The sequence below is a fragment of the Protomyctophum parallelum genome, assembly GCF_964188405.1.
Source record: "Protomyctophum parallelum genome assembly, chromosome: 15".
NCBI classification, from domain to species: domain Eukaryota; kingdom Metazoa; phylum Chordata; class Actinopteri; order Myctophiformes; family Myctophidae; genus Protomyctophum; species Protomyctophum parallelum.
Window position 1 is genome coordinate 44,959,766 of NC_139710.1, and position 24,206 is coordinate 44,983,971.

At 43.0% G+C, this 24,206-nt stretch overlaps 2 protein-coding genes across 3 annotated transcripts; both read left to right on the top strand.

Moving 5' to 3' along the window:
• The first annotated feature begins 103 nt into the window (after nucleotides 1–103).
• On the top strand, nucleotides 104–6,089 carry sf3a1 (splicing factor 3a, subunit 1). 2 transcript variants are annotated; one of them, XM_083783776.1, is made up of 16 exons: nucleotides 104–162; nucleotides 280–357; nucleotides 795–907; nucleotides 1,115–1,322; nucleotides 2,144–2,401; nucleotides 2,499–2,573; nucleotides 2,672–2,822; nucleotides 2,940–3,142; nucleotides 3,256–3,373; nucleotides 3,462–3,769; nucleotides 4,048–4,278; nucleotides 4,377–4,584; nucleotides 4,681–4,832; nucleotides 5,251–5,352; nucleotides 5,458–5,529; nucleotides 5,621–6,089. In XM_083783776.1, exons 2-16 carry the CDS (start codon nucleotides 310–312, stop codon nucleotides 5,720–5,722), a joined length of 2,349 nt encoding a protein of 782 aa, XP_083639902.1. In that variant the 5' UTR covers nucleotides 104–162; nucleotides 280–309; the 3' UTR covers nucleotides 5,723–6,089. The 2 variants fall into 2 exon arrangements, with proteins under 2 accessions (XP_083639902.1, XP_083639903.1); XM_083783777.1 differs by having other exon boundaries at nucleotides 130–357.
• A 721-nt stretch (nucleotides 6,090–6,810) lies between these two features.
• LOC310872499 (uncharacterized protein) lies at nucleotides 6,811–23,869 on the top strand. Its single transcript, XM_083784410.1, has 9 exons — nucleotides 6,811–7,530; nucleotides 9,233–9,332; nucleotides 11,910–12,017; nucleotides 12,296–12,402; nucleotides 12,499–12,613; nucleotides 12,825–12,890; nucleotides 18,066–18,255; nucleotides 19,491–19,645; nucleotides 20,746–23,869. The coding sequence occupies exons 1-9, from the start codon at nucleotides 7,346–7,348 to the stop codon at nucleotides 22,084–22,086; spliced, it is 2,367 nt and encodes a 788-aa protein (XP_083640536.1). The 5' UTR covers nucleotides 6,811–7,345; the 3' UTR covers nucleotides 22,087–23,869.
• Nucleotides 23,870–24,206: the final 337 nt, after the last annotated feature.

Genomic DNA, 24,206 nt, shown 5'->3' on the forward strand with positions numbered 1-24,206 from the left:
TTCTGTATTACTTGTTGATACTGCATCTCCAAAGCAACCGCCACTAAGAACAGCAAGTACCATAATGCTTAGCGGTTAGAAGACCTTGCGTGAGTGGGAGAGTGGGACCCGGAAGTAATATACCTCCATTGTGACTGAGGTTGACGAAACCCCGACGATTAAGTAAGTACTATAAATGAGCAACTTTAGACCTTTGGCTAATCACGATATCGTTGATATATCAACAATACGAATCAACGTATAGTTCGTATTCATTTACTACTTACTACATTTTCATAGACAGTCCCAAGATATCCGAAAAACTCAGCCATGCCGCCTGGGCCTGTTCAAATTGTTCAACCGGAGCCGAACATCAAGGTAACGTTTACTAACCATTATTACCAACCTATCCTACTGTAAGGAGATAGTAGTACACTAATGATCAGATCCCAGCATTAGGATCCGTAATGTGACATTGACAGGGGCCGTGTATGTACATAACCTGCAGAAAGAAATGGTAAAAACAACGTTAAAAGTTACTAGCCGCCATTAGCGATTAGCTCATTCCTTCCACTAATGTGAGTGGAAATGTTTTTCAAAATACCATGCCAGCTATTATGCAATGAATGGGTAGTTAAGTTAATTTTTTTTTTTTTACTTTGTGACAAGGGCAAGGCTATATGTCCATTTGACTTAAGGGTCAAATACAAGATGTCTCTTATAAGCTAAAGATTTGTTTTTGCTCCAATTTGTGGTGCCGCTAAATAGTCTAGGAATCCTCCTGCATCTTTTAGTGAATGTATTCATGTCAACAGGGCGATGAACCACCAGTAGAGGAAACACCAGCCACCAAACCCATTGTTGGTATAATCTATCCACCTCCTGAGGTCAGAAATATTGTTGACAAGACTGCCAGCTTTGTTGCCAGGTTGGTTTCTGTATGTATTAAGTGTGTAAAATGTTGCAACTGGAGCTTAATTCATTTCTTGTGTCTGCATGAGCATGCCAAACGTATACCTAGGTTGTCAAACTTGTTAATAATAATTAAAAGAAATACTTTCAAGGTAGCGACACTTCAATGAAGAACAATATTTGCCAAAGTATAAAGGATGTTAACGCCTTTTCCTTTTTCTAGGAACGGCCCTGAGTTTGAGGCAAGGATTCGTCAGAATGAAATCAACAATCCGAAATTCAACTTCCTCAACCCCAACGACCCGTACCATGCCTACTACCGCCATAAGGTTAATGAGTTTAAAGAGGGAAAGGGACAGGAACCGTCTGCAGCTGTGCCCAAGGTTATGCAGCAACAGGCCCTGCAGCAGTCCCAGCAGCTCAATCAAAAGGTAGAGTATGTAGAGATGATTCCGATACCCATAACTTGCGTACCGGTCGAGTGTGTATAATTTAAAAACCAGAAAGATTTATTTACTACGCTCCTCGCGAGAGACTCCCAACGCCTTCCATACGAGACAATATCTGGTCTTACAATCCAGATATCGTGTTGTCAGAGATTTAGACATCCCGGTTAAGTTCTCACCGGACACCACTGGTTGTCCTAACTCAGACAACTAGTCCAAATTGAGTAGTATTTTATACTATTGACAATGGATTTCAAAGTGGGGTCTAGGGACTCGCATTTGTTTCCATTTGTACACGAGTTATGGGTGTTCTGGAAATTAAACAGTTTGAGAACCACTGATGAATGAATCTAAAATGTAGTGCAGCTACAAGTTAGTAAAATAATAATGTAAATGGCACCATAAGAGTATAAAAGTAGCTGTTGAAAATCAACTGAGGCATTCAAAGCAACTACAAAATAATTGATGACTTTAAATGAAATATCATGTGATAAATTATGTGGTATCGGAATGGCATAGAGTAATAGACCGATGCCAGCTTTTTAGACATTACCAGGCTTTTCCGATAGTGTACTGGTAACGGAACAACTGTACCCTGAAGCATATGGTTTTTTGGCATCGTGACAACGAGCTGTGCTTTCTATTTTAAAGTTTGTCTCCCGTGTTCAGCACCTCCCTACTTTGTGTGTGCTCCTACCTTTTTTTTGCATTGAATGGAACAACTCTAGAAAATACAGTTCATTCTGATAGTTGATTGTTTTATGATGTCATCAGTTCACACAAGCTGTTTCTCTCACTGTCTATAGGTGCAGTCTCAGGTGATTCACGAGACTGTGATTCCCAAAGAGCCACCACCGGAGTTTGAGTTCATCGCTGATCCTCCGTCAATCTCAGCATTTGACCTTGACGTTGTCAAGCTCACTGCCCAATTTGTTTCTCGTAATGGCCGGCAGTTTCTAACTCAGCTCATGCAGAAGGAACAGAGGAACTACCAGTTTGACTTCCTGCGGCCACAGCACAGCCTCTTCAACTACTTCACCAAGCTGGTGGAGCAGTACACCAAGGTAGCCATCCCAATATCTATTTAATTCTCTAAGTAGATGTGTTGTAATAATGTAATTAATAGTCTCACTCATTTGGATTTTACCTTCTACATTGTAGATCTTGATCCCTCCCAAAGGCCTGCTGATGAAGCTGAAGAGAGAATCTGAAAATCCAAGAGAGGTGATGGACCAGGTAATTGCCGTCTTTTCATAAAGAATTTGTTCACTGTGAGTTTATGTAGGTTAATGTTAATTGCTCATGTTAATTGTACATGTTAACGGTGCTACCAGGTGAGGTACCGTGTCGAGTGGGCCAAGTTTCAGGAGCGTGAAAGGAAGAAGGAGGAAGAGGAGCGAGAGAAAGAACGTGTGGCATACGCCCAAATTGATTGGCATGACTTTGTTGTGGTGGAGACGGTGGACTTCCAACCCAATGAGCAAGGTAGGTGCATTATGTGAAATGGACAAAGATACCTATGTTTACTATCTCTCTTTCCACAGCCGAGCAGTATGTAACAAAATGCATACAACATGTTAATCGTTGTTGGTGTTTCCACAGGCCACTTCCCACCGCCTACCACACCAGAGGAGCTTGGTGCCCGCATCCTAATCCAAGAGCGCTATGAGAAGTTTGGAGAGAGTGAGGAGGTGGAAATGGAGGTTGAAAGTGAGGATGAGGATGATGAGCGGGAAGAGCCTAGGACTGAAGTCCAACCCCCCCAGCCCTCAGACCAGGACACGCAGGTGCAAGACATGGATGAGGTGAGTAGACGGAAAAATATTCGAATGCACCTAACATCCAGATCTAGCAACAAAGTTATTGGTTTGGTTGCTTTTGCAATATAATGAGACTCAATCATGATTGCTTTTCCAAGGGATCTGATGACGAGGATGAGGGCATAAAGGCGCCATTGCCTCCAGACAACCCCATGCCACCCCCGTTGCCCCCAACTCCAGACCAGGTTATCATTCGTAAAGACTACGACCCCAAAGGTAACCACCTGGAAGAAACACTAATAGCATGTCCAGAGTTATATTGCCACACTTTCCTGAAATGTGTAGTCTATTGCTTTTTCCACAGCCTCCAAGCCTCAGCCTACAGTTGGTACTCCAGAAGAGTACCTGGTCTCACCCATTACTGGTGAGAAGATCCCTGCCAGTAAGATGCAGGAGCACATGCGCATTGGTCTGCTGGATCCCCGCTGGCTGGAACAAAGGGACCGCAGCATCAGAGAGAGGCAGATCGAGGATGAAGTTTATGCCCCTGGCCTGGATATCGAAAGCAGCCTGAAACAGCTGGCTGAGAGGCGTACTGATATCTTTGGTGTAGAGGAGACGGCCATTGGTAAGAAGATTGGAGAAGAGGAGATACAGAAGCCTGAGGAGAAGGTGAGTGCGGCAATGGAGAGTTCATTCTTTTTGTTAGGAAATGCCATTAGGTGAGGTAATGATTTTTGGAATTTATAGTAGGGCTGGGCAATTAGCCGAAAATATATCGAAACAGATATTTAATTAACTGAATAAGCTGTATTATACTTGCACTATACAAAAAAGGGGAACGGTGTGAGCTTGTAGAGCTGCTATTTTCAATCGTTCATTAATTCAACCCTAGTTTATAATGATGATAAATACTGTTGTGTAAAGTTTGTATGAACTTGTCTCTTCAGGTGACCTGGGACGGCCACTCTGGTAGCATGGCCCGTACCCAGCAGGCAGCACAGGCAAACATCACATTGCAGGAGCAGATTGAAGCCATCCACAAAGCCAAGGGCCTGGTGGGGGAGGACGACACAAAGGAGAAGATTGGCCCAAGCAAGCCCAGTGACCTTCACCACCTACCTATGTCGGCACCCAATATGCCTAAACCTATGAATACAATGCCGCGCCCACCTCACTCTGTAAGTTTCTAATCTTAAAGGACCAAATGTCCATAACTTATATTTAGCCAACAGCAACTGCATGTCATCTCTAACTCCTTAATGTGCTCTGTCAACAGATGCCACCTCCAGTGCGGACCACTCTCCTGTCTGCTGTGCCTGTGCTTCAAAGGCCACAAATGGCACCTGTAGTGCGATTGTCCCCTGGGCAGGTTCTAGCATCCATGCCTCCCATGATGCATGCACCCCGCATCAATGTGGTACCCATGCCTCCAAATGCTTCTCACCTCATGGCCCCCAGACCACCACCTATGGTGGTCCCAACTGGTGAGAAAACAATTAATTATACAGTAATTGTATATTCTACTCAAAGCTTATGGTAATTAGTTGCTGTAATTTTCATTTAAATCGCCCTCCCCCCAGCATTTGTCCCAGCTCCTCCACAACCACAACCACCAGCTGCTCCTGCACCTCCGTCCCATCCACCCCCGCCTCGTGATGATGAGCCAGCCAACAAGAAGATGAAGACGGAGGATAATCTAATGCCAGAAGAAGAGTTCCTACGCAGAAACAAGGTTTGTCATAGAATTTCCAAAAGTCTGTGTCAAATGGCTGATACCAGGGTCCCGCCAATCCTTGCTTTTTAGGGCAGTGATTCTGAACCTTCTTTCTTTTTATTTATTTTGAGGACCAGTTTGAAATGCATTAGTATTTGATATGATTATGTGTCTCTGGAACCCACGCTACACTGTAAAATCTGTTAATTTAACTCTGACAGTGTTACTGTACAAAAGGAACCAAATGGTTACATTTGTGCACTCCGACTCTGAGTTACGCAGACTTGTTGGTTCATTTTAACTGTGTGTGGACTCCTTGGAACCCGATCAACGACCTCTGGCGATCTCTGGGCTTCATGATGAAATACTGTTTTAGGGTACTCTGTAGATGCTCAAAATGCCAATGTTTTTTTGTTTACTGTTCTTTTATCTCCAGGGTCCTGTGGCGGTTAAAGTGCAGGTCCCCAACATGCAGGACAAGACGGAATGGAAGCTGAGTGGACAATTACTCAATTTCACTGTCCCGCTTACAGATCAGGTATGCACCTGTTTGTTGTTCTAATTCTCTCCTGCATCTGTCAAATCTAACTGAGTGCACCTGCAGTTACTTATTATGTGCAAATTCTTCTCCACTTCTCAATAGGTGTCTGTTATCAAAGTCAAAATCCACGAGGCCACTGGTATGGCAGCAGGAAAACAGAAGTTGCAGTATGAGGTATTCATTTTTTTGGAATATGTGGTATGTTTCACATGTTATGATTGTGGATGGATGTAGGCAATAATATGAATACTTTTCCTCATTTTAGGGCATGTTTATCAAAGATTCCAACTCTCTGGCTTATTATAATATGAGCAACGGTTCGGTCATTCACCTGGCACTGAAAGAGAGAGGTGGAAGAAAGAAGTGAGCCATTCGTCAAGAAAAACGTTTCTCCTAAAATGTTCCTCTATCTGCAATACATTTTTACATGTGGGTGTGTCATTTATTACCCTCACCTTTATGTATTAAGTATATTTGTCAGTAATGTTAAAAATTGTATTGTTTAAATTGTATGTACAGTATACACCATTTTGAGACAGCAATTCTGGATACAACACACTATATTCTAAACATTACTATTGTAATGATAAAATTGAGAAACTGTCAATTGTAAGTAAAGCTGAGAGCCTTGGTTGTACTACCGTATTCTTGACGTCCAGTACTGATTAGCTGCTGCAAGAGTATGTAGAAATCTAGAATGATTGTAAAATCTAATAAAGGAATGCTAGACTTTGCATTAACACGTTTTGTTTCTTAATCACGTGTATAGGGGCATATTGACTTCACTTGGAAACTGTTAATGTCGACTAATGAATGCAGGGCTGCATTCCCTCGACTCGACCACAAGGAGGCAACGTATCTACAGTGATATTCACGGCAAATGCTAACGGTTATAAAGATGAACGTGTGTACAGTAGATCATTGGGCTTGGTAGATACTAGATACGTTGTCTCCTTCTTGTGGTCTTAGAGTGTAACCAATCCCAAGGAGGATGGGTGTACTGTACCAACTCTGGTTTAACGCGTCGACAGTGAAGTTACGACGGAATTGGTGACCTGTTGATCTCTGTGACCTTAATGTTCGCCAGTGTTTTATGACAGTGAGTTGAAGATGAGAGTAGACTAGAAAGACATGATAAAATCATGTCGAGATGAACATCTCAACTAACTGCCACAAGTGTAATTGCATCAGGTATTAAAAAAAACATAGGTTAAATTCTATACAAGCCTCCTACGACTGTAGTTTAATTTAAATAGAAAATTACTATATATAAAAGGTGTTTATGTACATTGGCATAATGGCATCGCATCACATTTTCATGGGAGTTCAGACTTGAGCCTGACAAGTGACAACCACACTGTCTTTCCCCGGGCGAATAAACGACATCTGGAGTCACGGTATTCGATGGGTTGCCAAGTTCTGTATAACACTTAAATCTGTACAGTCCTATGGATGTATTAAAAAGGTCCAGCCCGTCTCGGAATGACATGACAGCGAATCAAGCTAGCGTTAGCTTGGTAAAGTAGTTGGTAGGGAATGTCTGGACTGGTTGATGTGTTAACTAGTTGATCATGTGTCGTTAGCTTGCTGACAATAAAAGACGACATAATACTGGATCGGTTTGACAAGATTAGCTAACGACACGTTAGCTAGCTAGCTAACGTTAACTCATGACTTTAGCAGCAAAGTTAGCCAGCTAGCTGACGAGCCCTGCGTTTCGTACTCGTACGTACCTCATATTTGGGTAAACTGTTACCCGTCATCTTGAGCGTTATGTTTAATGGGTTGTTCGTTATAAGCTAAATGTAAGTTGGCAGGTCAAGTTGCAGATTGATTAGCGTCGAAGAAAAAAAAACATAATAAAAAAAACATGGCATTCGAGTCGACTTTAAAGACGGAAAAATAGTTGTTGACTTTCAGCTGTCAGCAGCCAGCAAAAGCTAGCTGACATTAGCCAGGTTAACCAGATAGATACTCGCCTAACTTTACCATGGCCAAAATCGAGAACGGCCGTCGTGATTCGGTCGATACCAGGAGCATAAGGACTATAAGCAGCAGTCATATGGATGATGAAAGTTCCCTGGGATCCGACTCGGAGATCAACGGATTCACTAGTGACAGACACACTGATAAATATGGATTCATCGGCGGGGCTCAGAAGTACTCAGAAGAATCGTAAGTTCGCTACAACAACTCTGCAAAGCAGTGATTGCCTTGCCTGTGTGTACTATATGGTACTCAACTGTATATATTATGCATGGTAGTGCATACATTATTACTACCTCAACGTTTTTAAAGCCAACTCTCACTTGTGTCACCTCGCTGTATCTCCATACTGAGGCATTGACGTTTTGTCCTTCATTTCCAATGTCTCCTAAACGCTGCGTGGCACATTGCTTATTGTTTATATATATATATGCCCGTGTTTGACCTTTCATTCATGTCATGATAAGAAGTGTATACAAGGCTGGGAACGTAAACACCTTCCATTAAAAGCCGGATTCCTTCTGTGACACAGGTTTCTGAATCCAGTGCATGTATTGCTGTCAAATTAGCCCTACTCAGTCTATTGATGACAACCTGTGCTACCAATGGTCCTGTATCAGGTCTACTGTCAAATGTAATTCTGAGACACATAGATATTCATCCTTTTTTTTTTAAATGGCCAAAAAAAAAATCAATGATCTTCTCTTTTGAAATGGTTGTCAACTTGTCATGTTATGTAAACATAAATAATTCCTCTTTAATCTGGGCAAGATGTGTCAAAGCAAAGAAAACCAAATACAAGTTGCATTGTCACAATCATTATGCATTCATTCATTCATACGAATGTATTCATTCATTGCTTCAAAGGCCACTTACAGTAAGACTGAAGAAGAAAGCTTCCCTTTCTTCTTTGCTCAGGGCCTGCAGTGCAATGCTGAAAGAAAGAGTGGAAGAAATGACTGAAAGTTGTGCCAACTTTAAGCACTGGCCTTGCTAGGAGCTTCCTGTTTTCTGGAGTTTTGGCAGGCCTCAGGCCACTCACTGCTTTGGTGCCCCACAACTAGAGAGCCTCTTATGGCATTATAGGTAGTCACACACTCAGGGTTTCGTTTCAGCTTGTATGGCAATTACCAAAAGCCATCATTCTTTAAGCTTATGCAAAGCTGGAGCTAGATTCTTAGTGCACAAGACAGATCCATAATGTAGACTGCCTCATTAAAAGAAAGAGGGTTGTCCCGACTCCCAAGTAAAAGAAAAAAAAACTCACTTTGAAGACTTCTCATACACTACAATTACAGGCTTTTGCTGATCATATAATTATATATCTTAGTTGAGAAATGGGCTTCAGTTGTAATATAGGTTAGGCTACCCATACATTTTCTTTTCCATTTAGTATTCAGGGACTTTGTGAATCTGCTTATAACATTAATTGTAACAAACTTAAATTACTTCATGTCATGGGCCCATCCTTACTATAGCTCTTTGAATTTAAATAGGCAATAACGTTTGCATTGGCCGAAGCCAATTTTTGTGATTAGTTTGTGATTTTTCAATATCATCAAAGCAAACCTATGAATGAGCCCTGCTGTTTTTTGCGCAAGTTAATTTTAAAGTATTGTGACAGCCTTACACAAGCCAATGAAAATGCTGGCATTTCTCAATAACTCTTCTTGTCCTGTCTTGCACACACATCCAAGTAGGTGGGGTGCGACAGCCTTGTGGCCTAATTTTTGAGCAGAGATGACAGTTCAGCAGAGTGATGGTCAAATAAATGTATGAATAGTTTGTGCAGTCACCCCCCCCCCTCCCACTGAATAAACAACATAAGTGTTCTTTTGTTTGGTGTACACAGCATTTTCAAATTGAAATGGCGTCTGTATTATCTCTCCAGGGCCCAGGACGTTCCTCCAGCAGTACTGAGGCAGAGGGAGATTAAATGGCTTGACATGCTCAGCCACTGGGACAAGTGGATGATCAAAAGACACAGCAAGGTCAGAGCAAAAGGCCCAGGGATTTATTTTTGTACCTTGGGTGGTACCTGCCATGTGGATAATAGTGGAGCATTTGGAAAAGCCTTCTGATTACAGTAATCAACCCCACGTTACATATCTGTTTATTGGTGTCTTAATATAATTGTGTATGTATCATAGTACCACCAATCCTAACTAATAATAGACAATGCAAATAGAAAACCCACAGTGTTTGTTTGTACAAGGCTTGATGTGTATGCATGCATGCACATGTGGAGTGTTTGAATCCATACTTGTCTAGCTGGTTCTTGTGCAAATGGATCTCAGCTAAGCATTGAACGCTGACTTCAACTCATTTCCATGAGTCAGCACCAGCCAGGGCATGACATGACCCATTCCTTTATCTGAAGTCACCCCACACATACAAATTGACAGTCTGAGTGTCTGGGTGTGGCTGCACAACACTAAATTAGAGCTCTGGGGCTTAATACGGGATGTTGTTAGCGTGTAGTCTGTCCTCACAGCAGTCATATCTCAATGCCTGTTTTATAGACCAATTATTTGTTTACAAACATTGAGAATGGATGCATGGTGACTGTTTCATGTAATCATTTCAATTCCCAACGGATCCCCAAACCTGTTGTTTTGGCGACTGCTGGGTTCAGACAGTCCATTAAACCTACTCTTCAGTGTTGGCTAGTGAGGTGCCGCACACCCTAGTGAGACATATACTTCATCGCGCAACAGTATTGCTCGCAGAGAACAGCTCATATACAAGCTCACATCACGTCACTGATGTGACCGTTGTCAGAGGTGTGCTAGTCTCGGCCGTTCTCTGCACAACACATGTGACACCTTTTGAGGGATGGAGCATAAATTAGGCTTGATGGGCTAAAGCTGTGCGTGCACGAGCAGCCTGTGCTGCCATGATCAGAGCGCTCCCTCCAGTATTATGACAGCAACTGTGGTTTTGAGGACAACTGGTTTGAATTGCTATTATTGTTTACACACAACAGAAACCAAGGATTATATATTTCAAGGGCGAGAGGCCACGATACAAATCCTAAGCATTCTTCCTATACACTGGGAGAAAAACAGCATTTGAAAGTTCAGTGTGCAGTGCAGTGACCAATTTCCATTGCATTTTATGAGCACCTTGTTAGTTTTCACAACCGTTGAAGATGCAGTCATGAAACTTTGCTATTGTCTATTTCTGATGAGGGCTGAGTTCAAAGATCGGTGTGGTCGAGCAGCAAAACACATTATGTCAATTATACTAACATAGATTGACCACCAAGCGAGGATTGTTAGGTATGTTGAATACATTTGGTAGCGCTCGCCTTTTGACCAAATTCACTTCTCTTGTGTCATGTGTTCCATTGCACCGAATTGGTTGGTGTGATCCCATCACAAGATGGTCTCTAGTTTCCAAGGAGCACACACTCCCCTTAAAGGCATAGGAGTACAGAAAACAAAATACAAACTTTTCAGTTGAACTTCAACTTTCAAGCCACTATTAAGCATTAATTGAGGTTTTTCAGATGCATACTGTATGCTGGTAAAGTGGTAACATTGTGGTATACTGATCTAGCCGCTTCAATAAACATTCCGTTTGTAATGTGAAATGGCTTTTTTCACCCCTGTGCCTGCTGTGCTAGTAGGGCTCTGTTCTCGCATGACATAGTACAGCCGGGATGACGTGATCTCCTTATGGAATAGTGCCAGTATTATGTCAGAGGATGAGAGGAAACAAACTAAAAGAGTCCAAAAGGCGGAATCCAAGGTTATTATAAGTGCGGTTCCTCCAGGCTGCTCATGAAGTAAACTTGTGAAACCTGGGTCACCATGGTAGCAGGGTGGTGCTCTTCACATTAGTTCAGGGCGTGGGCATTGATGAGGTCAGAGTTCCTCTTTTATTCCAGACCGTAACAAAGTGCTGCAGGGAAAAGTTTATTCTACAGAACTAATTCCATGGAGATGGTTGTGATGTATAATTGCACTGAGGTCTCTACACCAGGGGAATATGATAAGGCTGGTGTTGATGCAGATACAGTTGTACGTGATCAGAACCAGAGGTTTTATTCACCAGGCAGAAGATGTACAAGGAGTTTCTCTTGCTGCACATGTAAACATAAATTACAATAAATAAAATAATATTACATTTGCTTCTGTTTAAATAGTGTTTAAGTTTAGTAGAGTTAAGATGACTGATTTACTTGAAATCCAGGCTCCAACACATTTTTCCACTGACTAAATAATAATAAACGTAATAATAAAACTGAAGAAAAATCGTATCAAACCTCAGATGTTATTATAAAATAACATCTTAAAGTATTACTACCCTACATCTACGTGTCCCCCCATTTGACAGAACAGTGATTGACAAGTCATTTTAAAAGTTTTCTTATTATCACAAGCCACTCATAGTAATGAATACAATTGTCAGAAAAGATATATGGTTGTTAGAACAACTTATAACAATGGTTAGAAGTGATTGGTAAAGAACAAAATCTCCCTGGAGAGGATGCAGAAAATATGTTTTACTACAGTTTTGAACTCATTGAGCTTGTGTGTTGCGTTTGTCATTTGGTGTCTCAGGTGAGACTGCGTTGCCAGAAAGGGATCCCTCCTGCGCTGCGAGGCCGTGCCTGGCTCTACCTGTCAGGGGGCAAAGTTAAGAGGGAGCAGAACCAAGGGAAGTTTCAGGTCAGTAAGAAAACAACTGCCATTCTCACTTCCCCCTTACAGCACTGTTTGTGTACTATCACTACTCTGATTTGCTCAATGTACTGTAAAAAGATGGCTGTGTTGAAACCATTGTACAGTGGTGGAAATTCACATGCCATATCACGTCAGTGTTACACTGTTTCTTATGCAGTAATTTAGAATTAAAATAATTTCTAAAGAAACTCATTTTCCCCGTGGTTTGTATATCAACGTCACTTTAATACTTCAACAAGTAACTTCTCCATGTGTTTTCTCAGGAGCTAGATAACCAGGCGGGAGACCCCAAGTGGGTGGATGTGATAGAGAAGGACCTGCATCGACAGTTTCCTTTCCATGAGATGTTTGTGTCACGAGGAGGCCACGGGTCAGTTGTGATCTGTCTTTATCCCACACAGAGTCTATGGCAAAGTCCTGCATGACATCATTCGTTTTGTTTGCGTGTGTTCTTTCCCCCACACAGGCAGCAGGACCTGTTTCGTGTTCTTAAGGCCTACACTCTGTACAGACCAGAGGAGGGCTACTGCCAGGCTCAGGCTCCCATTGCTGCTGTGCTGCTCATGCACATGCCTGCTGAGGTAGCACTTGGATTACCACAGTGATTCTCAACCTTTTTCCATGTCAAGGGCATTAGGCCATCTGCTGTTTAAACCAAGTTTAAATTCCCATTGTTGCATGTCATTGACATCTACACAGTATGTGAACACACAGGAAAGAAATATCCCATAAACTGAGTTATTCTGCTATGTTTCACTGACATCATCTGTGGGTTCTTTTCTTCTTCCACAGGATGCCTTCTGGGGTCTGGTCCAGATTTGTGAGAAATATCTTCCTGGATACTATAGTCCTGGCCTGGTAAGATTTAATCACTTTTATTACACACATATGGGATAGCTTTGGCAGGTGTTATTGTCAATACCACAAGATCATCACTGGGGGTGGGGGGTTCCAAAGTTTAGTAGAAAGCTGCATTGAACCCAGTATGACGAGCTTGAGTGCTTTACAACCTGTAGTGATGATGTGCTCTCAATTAATCTTATAATTATCTTGGAACAACGCCGATAAAGGCTGTTTCAAGGGCTTCACACACCGTCTGCGAACGCCGCGCGTCAAAACAGCCGGGTCCGTTATTTTCAATGAAAATTGAACCTATCCCACATCAGCGGCGTCCGACGCGCGCTGACGCCTCGCCTGACACTCCGATACACCACTGTTCTATTTTCCAGGCCCTGTGCCGCGTCACTGCGCACCCGGTGTGTGTTGGGCTTGAGCTGAAACACGTGCGCTGTTGGTCTAGAACAGGTGAGGAAAATAAAATGGTCTCGATTGCACCTAAAGCTTGCAAAGAAAGCTTTCTGTTTCTGGATCGTTGCCAGGGACGAGTAGGACACCTACGGCAGGACGCCTGCTGCACAATATATTAATTAAAGGGACTATTATGCAGTGTTACTGCATAAAATAAAACTGCATTGAGGGAACACAAAATCTTTACTGTAAACTATAAGCTCCCATGCAATTGGTGAGAAGGCTGCAGGAGGGAGTTTTTTGCCCTGAGAAACCCAGGCAGCACTTCCCCTATGCAGAGTTCACAGTACAAGATTTTAGCGCCAATTATCTCGCAAACACAGGGGTGGGAGCTTACACCAGCGTTGATGAAGTGCTGACCACAGCAGATTCTAATGTTGAATGAGGAAGGCTCATAACTCTTTAGTCACGATGCAAAAACATGTTTAAAAAGATTCAGGAAACCAACATTTTGACAAGATAGTCTGGCTTTGCGCCAATTATCTCACCTGACTTTGCTAGTCAGGTGAAACACATAATAGACTGTGCGGTAAGCCCTGCCCGCTCGCTCAGCTGCCTCGATACCGTTGTTAAGCAGGACAAACATCAGCGATCCTCCATTGAGGACCGTGTTATGTCGGCGTTTTTCCGAAGAGGAATAGAAGCATTCATATCAACAACATTCATACTATAATAACGCCATGGTGAAACGTTCCTGTTGGGCACCCAGAACATTTGGGGAATTTTCTTTTTATTCCTTTCCCGTGGGTGCGCACAATGTTTACATTCTAGATGAGGAAGCGGCGGTGGCGTCACTCGTAAACCCTCCCTGCTACTATCATACTGGTATTAACGTCAACCTTTACTAAACAATGGTTAAATCAATCGTCTAATAAACAACAAACAACTTACCTTGGAGCAAATTGTGTGCTTTGTAACTTTCTAGTTGCTTGTGTTGGACGGCAGCCACATAACTTCAACCACAGGCTCCAGTCACGTCCCCTCCCACTGCGGTTCAGAAAAAAAAGAACGCTGCTTACCCCCTTCTGCATCCAAAAAGTGAAGGTCCGCTAATGGTCTAAACTATTTTCTTTGCCATTCCTAAATTCAAAATAGTTTAGACCAATATCGGAACTTCACTTTTTGGATACAATGTGCAGAAAATGGTAAGCAGCGTTCTTTTTCTGAACCGCAGTGGGAGGGAACGTGACTGGAGGCTGGAGCCTGTGGGTGAAGTTATGTGGCTGCCTTCCGACCAACACAAGCAACTGAGCGTGGAGATTAGAAAGTTACAAAGCACACCATTTGCTCCAATGTAAGTTGTTAGTTGTTTATTAGACGATTGATTTAAACATTGTTTAGTTAAAGTTGACGTTAATAGTATGATTTAGTAGCAGGGAGGGTGAATGAGTGACCGCCGCGTCCTCCACCTCCAGAACGTAAACATTGACATGTGCATGTGCGCACCCACGGAAAAAGGAATAAAAAGAAATGCCCCAAACGTTCTGGGTACTTATTAAGCACTGTTGCAGGACGCCCAACAGCAACGTTTCACCATGGCATTATTATAGTATGAATGTTGGTGATATGAATGCTTCTATTCCTCTTCGGAAAAATGCCGAAATAACACGGTCCTCAATGGAGGATCGCTGATGTTTGTCCTGCTTAACAACGGTATCGAGGCAGCTTGAGCGAGCGGGCGGGGCTTACCGCACGGTCTATTGGGAGTGAATTATTCTTTTAAGCTCTTTTGTCCAAAAATTGGGCTGCAAGTCCAGTGGTTGTGCAGACAGATCAGAGCCTCTGATGAAGGCTCTTGGCAAGTAAGTGTTAACTTTATTGGTGTGTGCCAATAAGGTACTTTGTTCTCCATTTAATTTAAATTTGCGATGTGCTACCTTTTGGTGATTTTGATTCTTGCATTTGATATGTAAACTTGAAAGACAATAATCAATAAATATAGGTTGAAAAGACATTAAAATGTAGTTGAATAAAAACAATTAAAAGAATATTGCAGGTCTGCGTGTTGTTTATGTACTACCGGAATATCGCATCCTGGTGAACTCTCTTGGTAGTGTGATACCGTCCGTTTGATACCGCATTCAGGAAACCACAATGACTTAAGACACCAGATTTCAAGACAGAGTATTGTCATGTGTAGTGTGAACTGCACAGTGATCTGATTTGATGACAGACTATGGCCCTCATTTATCAATCAAGTGTAAAATCTGCCAAAGATTCTAGTGCAGGTTTCGTAGTACACCCACGTCGCCACGGCAAACAGCTGATCCTTCCTTAATTTCGTTCCGACGTTAATAAATGTGACGGCTGAAATCTATCTGGCACGCCCTATGAAATCAAGCCTCACCCTCGTTTTTGCGACATGAACGTTCTGCAATACGACCAAACAACGCATGGTAACCATAGTTACACAATGGAAAAAGAAAATGAAAAAGTTTCCCCTTTCTGCCCGCCTCACCCCCCCTCTCATACACACACACACACACACACAGGTGCACGCACACGCAACTTGCAAGCCCAACTGGTGTGTTATTGTATTTTAATATATAAAGAACGAACACCTGCATGAATTAAATAAAGCTGTAGGCCTACGCTGTCTGTTTCTCCTCTCACCTCGCTTGCCTTTCTGGTTAGTAAACCACAGCATGCAAGCCACCTTTGTTTTAAATGGTCCCCCAAACCGTCCACACTTCACACCTAACGGCCATGCTAATTTTCCCAGTCAATCATTTGATCCACGCTACGCGCCTGCTGTGTGTTGTAAGTTGTAGGCTACTGTTGTAGCCTATATTAAATTATTAAAGTCTTCATTCATGGCCCAGGCCGTGGCGTAACGGTCTGGGCACCGGACTGGTGGTCCAGTCGCGGTGTGCCGCGGGTTCGACTCCCGGACCCGACACGGCCTTTGCTGCATGTCGTCCCCCCATCTCTCTCCCGTTTCCTGTCGGCCTACTGTCTGTCCCTTCAAAAATCAATAAAAGGCGTAAGCCGCAAAAAAATATCTTAAAAAAAAAAAAAAAAAAAAAAAGTCTTCATTCATTTAATATACAACAAAATATATTAGTGAACGAAAACCTGAACCTGCGAACCATGAATTAAATAGGCGCGTACACACGCTGCTGTTTTAGGTGCATCTCCTCCCTCCTGTCCTGTCTGTCTCTTGTGGTGGTCCGTCCATGACACCGTGACCACTGACCATGCACGTTTATGGACAATCTATTTAGATTGCCTCGCGAGTCGCTGCAGTGGCTGGGCTAGTGTGACATTGTCAACTGTCAATTATATTAATGTGCTGCCTAAACCAGCCTCATGTACATGGCACTGGCACTGGTGGGCTGGCTGGGTTAGCCTATCTCCGATGCGGTCCACTCGATTCCCCTGCACTTGCGCTGGCTGGCACGCCGGCACGGCACATTTGGCATTCGAGCGTCAGGTTTCCTTAATTAAAAGGACGAGACGTAACGCGAGAAAGACATGGCTGTAGATTGCCGTAGCCATAGGCTACCCGTTGGTTGGTAGACTTGACTATAGCATAGCCTCGGTCCCAGGCTTATCTGCGAAAAGAAGAGCTATAGCTGCAGCTATGCAAATGCCTCTCGATCCATGTCATGGAAGTTAAGCAGGAGGAGGGGGGGGGGGGGATTTTAATTGCTTGCACACTTGGAAATATCCTACCAATTTCATATGACATGCCTTTACAAAATATATTTTTGTCACATGTATTATTAGTTTTATACATTTTAGGAGTGAAAACATATGTTTAGATGCCTGTGACAGCCTCTCGGCTGGTCAAACAATGCTGCTCCGCTGTTCTACGCAGAAAAACTGGTGAGGACAAAGCGTTCGACAGCTCCCGACCAGACGTGACTTTTTGTCCTACTCAAGTTCAATTTCAAGCTTTGGCGGAAATGGTAAATGCCGAAAATTTCGGTAATTTCGGCGTGCACCCATATTATGGCGTACGCACGGTTGATAAATGAGGGCCTATATGACGATGCTGTATGTGCGAGGCATAAAGCTATTACCCTAACTAACCTCAAGTTCCTCAACCATGTCCCTAAACCTATCGTAAACAAAACCTTAACCTCAATAATAATAATAATAACTTTATTTATATAGTACTTTTCTGGACAAAGTCACAAAGTGCTGCACAACAAATTCACAGGAAAATCAAACGCATCCAAACGGATGCACCACAGCAAATCAAGAACCCACAGCAGAAAGCATATTCAAAGATACAATATAAAAACAACAACAATGTAATGGATAAAAATAAAAATACCGACAGAGTTCAGTGAACAAACATTCAACGGGGCTAGGGGGGAATGCTTTTCTGAACAAGTATGTTTTGAGAAGAGTTTTAAAAGATGTCCCTAACCTAACGTAAACATAACCTCAACCATGTCCCTAAACCAAACATAACCTTTTGATGGGCAGAGCTTATTGGAGGCAGCAGACAGCATGTATTGTAAGTAAGTGTGTTCGAGGGTAGGGAGGAAAAGTCCTTTAGTGAGAAGGCTGGTTGCACCAGAACACTTGAGCATCTAGCAGCAAAACTACTGGGTATATTTAACTGCCAGTAGGTGAAACTGGCCATGTACAAGCTAGAACTTAATTAATTAGATTTGAATTAATTAATTAGTGTATGAGTGTATGAATTACACAGTGCATTAAATGTCTTTCTGTCTTCAGTATTAAGATTTGTCCACTTGTCCCCCTTTTTAGGAAGCTATACAATTGGATGGAGAGATCCTGTATGCCCTACTACGGCGCATCTCCCCACTAGCCTACCGTCATCTGGAGAAGCACAAGATTGACCCCATTCTCTACATGACAGAGTGGTTCATGTGTGCCTTCTCTAGAACCCTGCCTTGGGCCTCTGTGCTGCGGGTCTGGGACATGATCCTCTGCGATGGTAAGGAGGAAACAATATCTGCTACAACTTTGCAGTTTTACGAAGTTAAGGTGACTTGGTGAACACTGAGCAGTTAAAGAAACTTTGAACTTGAATTATGTGGTGCACTGGTAGCTGACCGGATAGTGTGTCAGGTGTCAGATAGTGTGTCAGGTAGGACGCCTACTGGTTGACAAAATAAGTAAGTAATTTGAAACATCTTTATTGTACTTCAGACATTTTTGCAATTACTTTTCCAGTGGGAGGAGGAGACATAACAGACTTGATTGTAACTTTAAATTATAAAATCAACACATTTTTGCTTTCTGGGCCTCCACTGAAGTAAGAAGAATCGCTAAACAAGTGAAACCTGAATGTGACAGCGGTTTCTGTACAGTTCTCTATTGCAGTAACACAGACTTACTTCACAAAACATGAATTCAGACAATGTATCTTCATTTACAATTATAATATATTTATAATAATATTTATTCATTCTCATGCAAGCTTGAACTAAAGTAGTTATTAGACATGCTTTAAACATCTCGCTTTCAAATTCAGTGGCCCGAGTTCTGCACAGCTAGCTCGGCTACATTCTCAGTGTTCGAGTCAGGGGGGCAGTCAGCCAGATATTTCGTGAAGCCTCATTTGAAATCGGTAGTTCATATAATGGCCTGTTGTGGCGCTGGACCGGACCCAAAAAGCCCCATAGCTCCATAGAGGCCCATGTATTTTGGCCCAACTTCACCTAGACTGTATTACCTTAATAAACATGGTCATGAATACTTTCTTCTTCCAGTCACTAGTTTAAAGTCTCATTTCTAATGTCATAATATTCTTTTTGGAAAATTATGGTCCCATTAATTAAAAAAATGACCATAAAGAAAAAAAACCATCTCGTATGTTCTGAGGGGCGTGGCTACCATTACAGTCTATGATCGGGATTCCCCTCCCACTCGAGTCAAAATAAAAACCAACGGAGAAGAAGGGGGGAAGTCCCGCCTCGTTGTCTGGGCAGCCAATGACCAGCTGGTATACAAAACGGAGCCAGCCAATGGCCAGCTGGTACCAAAGATGGCGACTTACATCAGGAATTAGCATATTATTACAGGCTTCATTTTACGTTCATGTTAGACCCGGGGAACGCTTTGTCCATATTTTTTACAGTCTATGGTTCGAGTCTAGTAATAGCAAATTCAAATTGTTAATTGTACTCTCAGACTAATACTGATTTTTGTGTACTCTCCACCACTTAGGAGTGAAGATAATCGTCCGTGTGGGTCTGGTGCTGCTCAAGACAATGCTGGGGACTCGTGAGAAGCTTAAGGCATGTCAGGGCCAGTATGAAACTATGGAGCTACTCAGGGCCATAGAGCCACGATACATGCAAGAGGGCTTCCTTGTTCGGGAGGTAAGAACAGCTGTGTGATAATCAATACAAGGGGAAGTCAGCCATTTTGGCTGAAAACTATTGGTCAAGGACCCCCAAGTTGATATACAGAATATTTGGCCATGGACCCCCATCTGATCCTTGTTCCAGGAACCCCCAGAAAAGAAGAATTGTGTAAAAAATGTAATAATAATATATAATAAATTATTCAAAATGTTCCAAACATTGTTTAGATTTCCAAATTTGTTCAAAAATAGCAGGTGTCTCAGTGTGGCACAACGTGATGTGCTGTGAGCTTGTATATCTGCTATTTTTTAATAGCCAGTGTATAATTTTCTTTTATACAATTTTCTGAAAACTTCGGCCTCAGGTCTAAATGGGTTAACCAATCCTGGCCTCTTGAAGCTGACCGACTGCCTCCATTGATGCCTTATCTTATGATGTAATCAATGAGCCTCATGCCACCTAATGATATGACATGGTGTTTCCCTCTAGAACAATAGCCGTACAGACATTCAGAGAGTGGGGGAATAGAGGAGGGTCTTGGAGCACAAGTTAAAAAATGATAGTCCAATTGAACAGAATAGTTGCTGGGCAGTGGCTGGTTCCTGTGCAAGGCTTTGTATGGAGTGTCTGTCCAGACGGACAATAGAGTCCCTTATTGGAAAGGCAATTCTTACTGGGAGGGGCCATGTACAGTATCTACACAAGCCCCAGGCCCTTTGGCATTTACTGACCACGTTCAGATTAGGAGAAATGTTTAAAGTGTACTGAGTTTCTTTTTCCAGAAAGGGCTGTCCATCTTGGGAATGTTTTCTATTGTTCAATTTATTCATATGTGAAGTCCACCAGGAAGCTTTTGTTTCCATTTGTCATTAAAATGGGAATGGTGCTCTGTCTCTGTGACAGTGCTGTGAAGATAGTATAATTCATCCTCCAGTTGAATTTAGTTAAACTTTTAGGAGAAAACGTACCATTTGTCCAACATGTTTAAGTAGTTACTTAGCAACAGCGATGACCACCTACAATGGAATTGGTTAGTGCTTAGTGGATACAGGGTTTATGTCATGTCCAGATATGTTTATATCTATCTACAGTTATGCGCTCTGCTCCTGGTGTAGGTTCTGGAGGTACCAGTGTCGGCCCGAGACGTCGAGAGAGAGCATTACAGCCAACTGAAGCGCTGGAAGAAGAACCGGGGCGAGCTGAATTTCAAAGCACCTCCCCGAATGCACGGTGCCAGGGCTATCATGTTGGCTGAACCGCCTCGCCGGCAGGACCTGAGGCAGAACCCAACCATCGTGGTGGAGGCCCCCTCACTACCTCCACTCCCCTCCCCTCGGCTCAAGAAGGGGGACAAGACCAAGGAGGAGAAGAGCAAGAAGAAAAAGAGCATGAAGAAATCTGCTAAACCCATTGAGGAGATCCCCAATCCTTACCCACTTTCTACTGACCCTCGGCAACTACCTAGAGATCCATCAGTACAGCCCCCAGTTACCCATGAGGTTCCTCAGCCTCTTCTCCAAATGCATTCTCTTCCCCAACTCGATCCTTCTCCCCAGCTCCAGTCTCAGCCTATTCCCCAGCCTCAGCCCCCCCTGTCCCAGCCTCAACCACAGTCCCAGCCACAGCTTCAACCCCTCCTGTCCGAGCCTCAACCACAGCCACAGCCTCAACCCCCCCTCTCCCAGGCACAGCCTGAACCCCCCGAGACCCAGCTACAGCCTCAACCTGCTCCGTCTGAGCCTCAGCCTCAGCCTCAACCCCCACAATCTCAGCCTCAAGCCACCCAGCTACAGCCTGAGTCCACCCCGCCTCAACCTCAGCCCCCCCAGACCCAGCTACAGCCTGAGTCCACCCAGCCACAACCTCAGCCCCCCCAGACCCAACTACAGCCTGAGTCCACCCAGCCTCAACTTCAGACCCCCCAGACCCAGCTACAGCCTGAGTCCCCCCAGCCTCAACTTCAGACCCAGCTACAGCCTGAGTCCCCCCAGCCTCAACTTCAGACCCAGCTACAGCCTGAGTCCCCCCAGTCTCAACCTCAGCCCCCCCAGACCCAGCTACAGCCTGAGTCCACCCAGCCTCAACTTCAGACCCCCCAGACCCAGCTACACCCTGAGTCCACCCAGCCTCAACTTCAGACCCCCCAGACCCAACTACAGCCTGAGTCCACCCAGCCTCAACTTCAGACCCCCCTGACCCAACTACAGCCTGAGTCCACCCAGCCTCAACTTCAGACCCCCCTGACCCAGCTACAGCCTGAGTCCCCCCAGCCTCAACCCCAGCCCCCTGAGTCCCAGCCTCAACCCCAGTTCCAGCCACAGCCTTTGCCTGGGACGATCACAGACTCGCCTCCTGAGGAGCAACCACCACCTAAAGACCTGTCTGTTGTCAAAGAGTCTCCCCTCCGGAAATCCACACAGAGCCTCAGCAGCACAGAGCAGGACACGTACCTGTAAGTCCCTCTAGGGGGGCAAAGTGTGGAACTGTATGTTTGAAACAAAGCACCAGCAACCAGCCAATCATGCCAAGGTCTCTGATGGCCAGCTTTCACAACCCAGTATGTGACATTTGGATATTACTATGTGTGTTGTTTTCAGACACCATTTTTGCCTAAAACACTTTGGGTAAACACTACTAAAGCATCAATGCTATGCGTTTAACCTACTTTGGATGCTGACACCATGTGTGTGTAATGATGTTAGTTCCTGATGCTTTATTCACACCATAAGTCTTAGTATTCAATATGCAATGGAGACATGTTACTGAGTCATTGGGAGTTGATGTCAGTCTTCTTTTGGACATCTTGCTTAAGGAGCACTAATGCCACACGATAATCTTATTTTTCTAAAGGTCTGCTTGATTCTAACACAATGCTTTCAGCTATGTAATGTCTACCAGTGAATTTCTGCTTTAAACGCTGCTACAAATGCTTTGTCAAATTTCCATTTTAAGACTACTCTAGTCACTATGTCTTAACATGTTATTGTACTAAAGCTGTTTTATCCACTAGAGGGCAGCCTTGCCTACCCTCTGCTTCCCGACCTAGGGAACCTTCTCAGAAAGAAATAACATTTTGCTCTTATTTCATTTCGTTTGATGTCAGTTTATTTTAGGATTACATTTTATTTCATTATCGTACAATAAATTGAATGTGAACTTCATTCTAAACTTTCCCCAGACGATGAACCTTTTTATACAAGTCAGTCATTAAATAGTTTGTACAGTTGGAACATTATGCTTCCTGAATTAATTGGCCTGAAAATGTAATTGATGTGTAGTGCCATGATGTCTTGCACTACATTTGTTCCTCGGTCATGTACCCCCACCAGTATTTATTTACCAGACAGTATAAAACATGACTTGTGATTTTGTAATGCCTTGCATATATTCATATTCAGTCATAAACACCCCATGGGATAAATGGGACAGCCAAAAGTCCTTAAAACTCCAGTCCTCTGTGTGCCAGGTGCTTCCATCCACTTTAAGAGCAGAAATAACTTGCTTGCTGTGTGGCAAATGTAAAGGAGAAAGACTAGGCATTCCTCACTTGTCACTATATGACACATTCCTGCCTTCTTAAAAGCGAATCTGTCTGAGAAGCTGATTCGTTGACAAATGCAACTCTGTTCTAGTTTATAGTATGTATTTGTGCACGGAATTACTTTGACATCTCTGGAAGTAGGTGAATGCTAGCAGACAAGCTGACGGTGCTGGCCTTAGTCCTGTTATTGCTCAAACATTAAGTTGTAGCCAAGTCTTTCGTGGTGTTTATATTTTTGCTAGGATTCCCAAAGCCAACATGGATCAATGTCATTTTAATATGATGTATTACCACTGTATGAACCATGCATATGTTTCTGCTACATTTGTACAAACTGAGGGGACTTCATTGTTGAAGCTTTTGGGGATTATGTTTGGGCTTTTCCTATTCAGTTAATTCGTTTTGTATCTATATCGAGGCTCGATGGCACTCTGAGGCTTCCTTGCTTTCAGAATACGATGGACAATCTTTTGACCCCAGTCCATTCAAGGGTGTTTTATGGACTTCAGGGAACTGAACATTTACAAGTCGGTTGCATATTTGATCTCATTATGGCAAACGATCGGGAGGGATATTGACCTATGCGCACAAGCTTTATGTTAGTGTGTGTTTGTGTATATCATTCCACTAAAATCTACTGCTGCATAGTGCATGTACAGGTACACTTAACATAAATAATGCAATAATGCGTGATTCATTTTTTTTTACTATCATAACTTTTTAGTTGCTTGTTTCACACACCTCCAGTCTGGCCAATATTCTGCTTTAATTTAATGCTCAGTGTACAGTAGTTATGACATGTAAAATAATGTTTTTTTGTTTTTTTGTAATGAAATTTATTTTCCAAACAAAAAACTCATTTTATTGATCACTTACATGAACTGCAGGGGGGACATTTCTAAAGTCTATCCTTGTTGGACAATATATTTCAGATAATTGTAACACTAGGGTGAAAAGTGCAACTTTGTTCCTTGGGAATACAGGGACTTTTGGTAATAACTTTTTGCAGTTCTATTTTTTGATTATTTTAGATTA